The sequence below is a fragment of the Pseudorca crassidens genome, chromosome X (assembly GCF_039906515.1).
Source record: "Pseudorca crassidens isolate mPseCra1 chromosome X, mPseCra1.hap1, whole genome shotgun sequence".
NCBI classification, from domain to species: domain Eukaryota; kingdom Metazoa; phylum Chordata; class Mammalia; order Artiodactyla; family Delphinidae; genus Pseudorca; species Pseudorca crassidens.
In genome coordinates, this window is record NC_090317.1 from 13586823 (window position 1) to 13593136 (window position 6314).

Sequence of the window (6314 nt, forward strand, 5' to 3'; positions counted from 1 at the left end):
TTCTATATATAAAATCATGTTATCTACAAATAGTGATAGTTTGGGGCAGTCTTTTTTTTGTAAATTTTTCATTTTGAAATAATTTCACACTTACAGAAATAGTTACAAAGACTCCCATTTACCCTTCATCTAGATTTTACCATAATCATTCTATTATCTGGATCAAAAAAACCTTCTCGATGAATGGGAAACCAAACCGTCATATATCCTCTGCTGTGGTAAAACTGGACTATTTGGGAGGCAGTAAATAACCGTGGTTAAGAATGTAGGCATTGGGTCTCATTGAACGTGGCGGCAGCTTTACAGATTGCTGTTTTCTCCTCCAGCGGACCTGGGCCTGCACTCCAGCAACCATGTCTAAGGGACCTGCCGTTGGCATTGATCTTGGCACCACCTATTCTCGTGTGGGTGTCTTCCAGCACAGAAAGGTGGAAATAATTGTCAATGATCAGGGGAACCGAACTACCCCAAGCTATGTCGCCTTTACTGATACCGAACGATTGATCGGTGATGCTGCAAAGAACCAAGTTGTAATGAATCCCACCAACACGGTTTTTGATGCCAAACACCTCATTGGATGAAGATTTGATGATGCTTTTGTCCAGTCTGATAAGAAGCATTGGCCCTTCATGGTGGTGAATGATGCAGGCAGGCCTGAGGTTCAAGTAGAATACAAGGGAGAGACAAAAAGTTTCTATCCAGAGGAGGTGTCATCCATGGTTTTGACAAAGATGAAGGAAATAGCAGAAGCCTACCTTGGGAAGACTGTTACCAATGCTGTTGTCACAGTACCCGTTTACTTTAATGATTCTCAGCGTCAGGCTACCAAATGTGCTGGAACTATTCTGGGCTCAATGTACTTAGAATCATCAACGAGCAACTGCTGCAGCTATTGCCTACTGCTTAGACAAAAAGGTTGGAGCAGAAAGAAATGTGCTGATCTTTGATTTAGGTGGTGGCACTTTTGATGTGTCAGTCCTCACTATTGAGGATGGAATCTCTGAGGTCAAATCTACAGCTGGAGATAACCACTTAGGTGGAGAAGACTTTGGCAACCGGATGGTCAACCATTTTATTGCAGAATTCAAGCGCAAGCACAAGAAGGACATCAGTGAGAACAAGAAGGCTGTCCGTCGCCTTCGTACTGCTTGTGAGCGTGCTAAGCGCACTCTCTCTTCCAGCACCCAGGCCACTATTGAGATTGATTCCCTCTATGAAGGAATCAACTTCTATACCTCAATTACCTGTGGCCGATTTGAAGAAGTGAATGCTGACCTGTTCCTTGGCACACTGGACCCTGTGGAGAAAGCCCTTCGGGCTGCCAAGCTAGACAAGTCTCAGATCCATGATATTGTCTTGGTGGGTGGTTCAACCTGCATCCCCAAGATTCAGAAACTTCTCCAGGACTTCTTCAATGGGAAAGAACTGAATAAGAGCATCAACCCTGATGAGGCTGTTGCTTATGGTGCAGCTGTCCAGGCAGCCATTCTATCTGGAGACAAATCTGAAAATGTTCAAGACTTGCTGCTGTTGGATGTCACTCCTCTTTCCCTTGGAATTCAAACTACTGGTGGAGTCATGACTGTCCTCATCAAGCGCAGCACCACCATTCTCACCAAGCAGACACAGACTGTCACAACCTGCTTGGACAACCAGCCCGGTGTACTCATTCAGGTTTATGAAGGTGAGCGTGCCATGACCAAGGATAACAACCTGCTTGGCACGTTTGAACTCACAGGCGTACCTCCTGCCTCCCGTGGTGTTCCTCAGATTGAACTCACTTTTGATATTGATGCCAATGGCATCCTCAATGTCTCTGCTGTGCATAAGAGCACAGGAAAAGAGAACAAGATTACCATCACTAATGATAAGGGCCGTTTGAGCAAGGAAGACATTGAACGCATGGTTCAGGAAGCAGAGAAGTACAAAGCTGAAGATGAGAAGCAGCGGGATAAGGTGTCTTTGAAGAATTCTCTTGAATCCTATGCTTTCAACATGAAAGCTACTGTTGAGGATGAGAAACTTCAAGGCAAAATTAATGATGAGGACAAACAGAAGATTCTTGATAAGTGTAATGAAATAATCAACCGGCTTGATAAGAACCAGACTGCAGAGAAGGAAGAATTTGAACATCAGCAGAAGGAGCTGGAAAAAGTCTGCAACCCCATCATTACCAAGCTGTACCAGAGCGCAGGAGGCATGCCAGGAGGAGTGCCCGGGGGCTTCCCTGGTGGTGGAGCTCCTCCATCTGCTGGTGCCTCCTCTGGGCCCACCATTGAAGAGGTTGATTAAGCCAGCCTAGCATAGGGTTAGCATTGTTCCACACAACATTGAAGGACCCAAATCTGTAGCAAATTCTATGGCAGTTTTAAAGTTGAGCTGCTGAAGTAAACTGGGCATTCTTGATACTTGAATATGGAATGTGTGCACAGGGAAAGGAAATAACACTGCACTTTACAAGCACTGTATTGTAAATGGAAAATGCAATGTATTAAATAAAACTGTATTTAAAATTGGCAAAAAAATATAGGCATTATTTGTGACAATATGCATGGACCTTGAGGGTATTATGCTAAGTAAAATAAGTCAGAGAAAGAAAAATACCATATGATTTCATTCATATATGGAATATAAAAACCAACAAACAAAAATAAATTAACAAACCAAGCCAAACTAAACCAAACACATTAGCCTAGGTACCCAACTAACACAATCAGCTATATAGAACTGTACCGTAATAGGTTTATAATACTTTTCACACAAATAATACATAAAAAACAAACACAAAAAATAAAACATTTTTAATCTTACAGTACAGTACAACAGCTGGCATACAGGGGGTAGCATAGCGTGAACAGGCAAGAAATAAAGATACCGTATTACTGTACTCTATACAATACTGTACAGTAAAGTACACAAAAGCACAACCACTTGTAGAGGATGCGCACACGTGACAGTGTACGCCAGACACGTGAACTAACTTAAGTGATTGGACATGTGACCGTGTGTTCACATCTTTGAAAGTTCGCAACTTGAAGGTTCGTATGGAGGGGACTTACTGTAGTGGTAACAAGAGGGGAAGGGGTAGTGAGGAGTGGGCCAAATGAGTTAAAGGCATCAATTGTATGGTGATGGATGGAAACTAAATTTGTGGTGGTGAGCACACTGTAGTGTACACAGGAGTAGAAATACAATGTTGTACACATGAAACTTATATAATGTTATAAACCAATGTTACCTTAATTTTTTAAAAAAGAGAGTGCAGGCATTGTATTTCAGCAGTCCTTAATGGGATCTCTGCTTTCCCACTGACCAGCCTGTGACTTTGAGTAAGTCGCCCAACTTCTCTGAGCCCGTGAGAGAAAAAGTCAGCACGGGCCTCCCTGGTGGTGCAGTGGTTAAGAATCTGCCTGCCAATGCAGGAGACACAGGTTCGAGCCCTGGTCCGGGAAGATCCCACGTGCCTCGGAGCAACTAAGCCCGTGCGCCACAACTACTGAGCCTGCGCTCTAGAGCCCACGAGCCACAACTACTGAGACCACGTGCCACAACTACTGAAGCCCGTGTGCCTAGAGCGCATACTCTGCAACAAGAGAAGCCTCTGCCATGAGAAGCCCACGCACTGCAACGAAGAGTAGCCCCCGCTTGCCGCAACTAGAGAAAAACCGCGTGCAGCAACGAAGACCCAGTGCAGCCAAAAATAAATAAATAAATAAACAAACAAATACATTTATTTTTTAAAAAAAGTCAGCACGGTGTGGCGACACTGGCCACTGATCCATCCTGAGAAGCAGTATGCAGCCGCAAGATTTCTGAGCTGGGATTATCTCTGTAGCAGTTGCTGAGATGCTTAGAGACGCCTACTCTCCCTAAGGGGCAGAGAGATCTGGAGTATGGCATTTTTCTCTGTTAACCAGAGTCACATGAATGATACCCAGCTTCAGATGCCTGAGGCCAAACTTCAAATTTCCTAGATGTCTTCTTTCAGAATGCATGCGCACGCATGCGTGATGTGCCATGCATGTCCTTTTGATTTGTTTGTTTGATTTTTTCCGACTCATCAAACCCAGCTTCCTTTGCCACTTTATTCTCTGTCTTGTTCTCTGCTGAGGCTTTTAGACATAGATGTCCTTTCCCTCCTGGGGAGGAAGAGGCCCAGTGGCATTCCCCTTGACAAGGTTCTGACTGGAGTAGCAGTAAGCAGGCCTGGCGGAAGAGATCATCCACCCAGGGTGACCTTAAGGGAGAAATAAGAAAGTTTGGTGAATCCCAAAAGTGGATCTGAGGAACTTTGCCAATCTTTGAAAATGTTTCTTTTTTTCCTTTCTTTCTTTCTTTCTTTTTTTGGCCATGCAGCTTGTGGGATCCTAGTTCCCTGAACAGGGATTAAACCTGTGCCCCTGCAGTGGAAGCACGGAGTCCTAACCACTGGACCGCCGGGGAATTCCCGACAATGTTTCTTATATCTGTATCTAAATGAGAAAAAAATAGACAAGGGAGTGAGTTTTTCATAAAGCCAAAAAGATTCAACATAATGACCAGTTCTCTATTTTTTTTTTTTTTTTGTGGTACGCGGGCCTCTCACTGTTGTGGCCTCTCCCGTCGCGGAGCACAGGCTCCGGACGCGCAGGCTCAGCGGCCATGGCTCACGGGCCCAGCCGCTCTGCAGCATGTGGGATCTTCCCGGACCGGGGCATGAACCCGTGTCCCTTGCATCGGCAGGCGGACTCTCAACCACTGTGCCACCAGGGAAGCCCCTGTCTTTTCTTTTTTGAAATTATTGTGGTAGCTTTTTACAATGCCTTCACTTGGCAGTCAAACTTTGTAAATCCTACGTATGTCTCCAAAATGTTCATGGGAAGTGTTATTGGTCCATGAAATTCAAAAATCTGGGAACCATTGATTTGGACTACCAAAGATGACAAGATTCTTTGATATTAAGCTCACTATCCCAATTTTACAGATAAGCCAACTGAGGGACTTAAACTCATAGCAAGTTGGTAGCAAAACCAGGATTAGAATCCCATCACCTAATATCCAGCGTACGGACCCTTCCTCTCCCCTGCCCTGATGCTCCAAATGGAAAGAGGCATTGAAGAAAACCTCTGTCGACCTTACTACGTAACAAGTTTTTACCATGCACTGTTTATTTCCTGTTTCATTTTAAATTCAGGAACTGAAAGAACAGCCAAAATCCCAATGGGAAACGATGACGGCTAAGTTCCCTGCCTCATAATCGTTAACCCTGTTGCAGTGGAGGCAGGCAATAAAGTGCTTACTTAAAGTTTTTGCTGACTTGTTCACTGTTGAATCAGAAGAAGTGCCTACTCAGAGCATTAATTTCTGATTAGCTGTTAATCCAAACAGGTTAGAAAGTAAGATGGAGAACAATGAGCCTTCCCGTATCCTTTTCAGATCGTTAACTAGCAGTGGCTTGCAGAAGTGGGTCAGTGCTGTTACAGAGGGGGAAACTGGAGGTTTCTCCTCTCCCTAAAGCAAGAGACAATCAGTTTCTGGCCTGGGGAAGCTGGTGGGGGTGGAACTAGTTCAAAATTAGGGCACTTGGGTAGCTCATACCTAGAATTCTAACAGCAATGCCAGGATTAGAGGGACCCTAGAAAGAGTCACGGAGAGGCACTGCCCTGGGAAAATGTCTCTCTCCGTCTAGGTTAAAGGAGACCTGGCTTTAACTAGAAAGGCCTCCACACATCATGTTTTATCCTAGTGTATTCATTTCTTATAGTTGCTGTAAAAAATCACCACAAACTTAGTGGTTTAAAACAACCCAAACTTACTACCTTACAATTCCGGATGTCGAAAGTAAAATGAGTCTCACTAGACTAAAATCCAGGTGTCAGCAGGGCTTCTGGAGGCTCTAGGGGAGAACCCATTCTTGCCTATTCAGCTTCTAGAGGCTGCCCGCATTCCTTGTCCCATGGCGGCAACACTTAAACTTCTGCTTCCATTGTCACATTGCCTTCTCTCCTTCTCAGTCTGACCCTCCTGCTTCCTTTTTTTGAGGATCCTGTGATTACATTGGTCCTTTCAGGATAATCCAGGATTATTTGCTCATCTCAAGATACTTAATTTAAAACACATCTACCAATCCCTTTGGCCATACGAGATAACATTCACAGCTTCCAGGGATTGAGATGTGGACATCATGGGGGGAGCATGATTTAGCTTACCACAACTAATAAAATCATGTTTTCAAGTGAAGTCGTGTGAGGAACCCCAGTACATAAATTACATCAAAGCACAGCAGCAACTATAGTTAAAGTCTTACTCATTTAGCCTCTACTAGTTCCTAACCG

The 6314-nt window shown here is 44.2% G+C and overlaps 1 protein-coding gene across 1 annotated transcript; it reads left to right on the forward strand.

Moving 5' to 3' along the window:
* Positions 1 to 293: 293 nt before the first annotated feature.
* Positions 294 to 2525, forward strand: LOC137216411 (heat shock cognate 71 kDa protein-like). Its single transcript, XM_067722405.1, is given in 3 exon segments — positions 294 to 843; positions 846 to 875; positions 878 to 2525. Coding segments are annotated over 3 exon segments (1935 nt in total). The 5' UTR covers positions 294 to 353; the 3' UTR covers positions 2293 to 2525.
* Positions 2526 to 6314: the final 3789 nt, after the last annotated feature.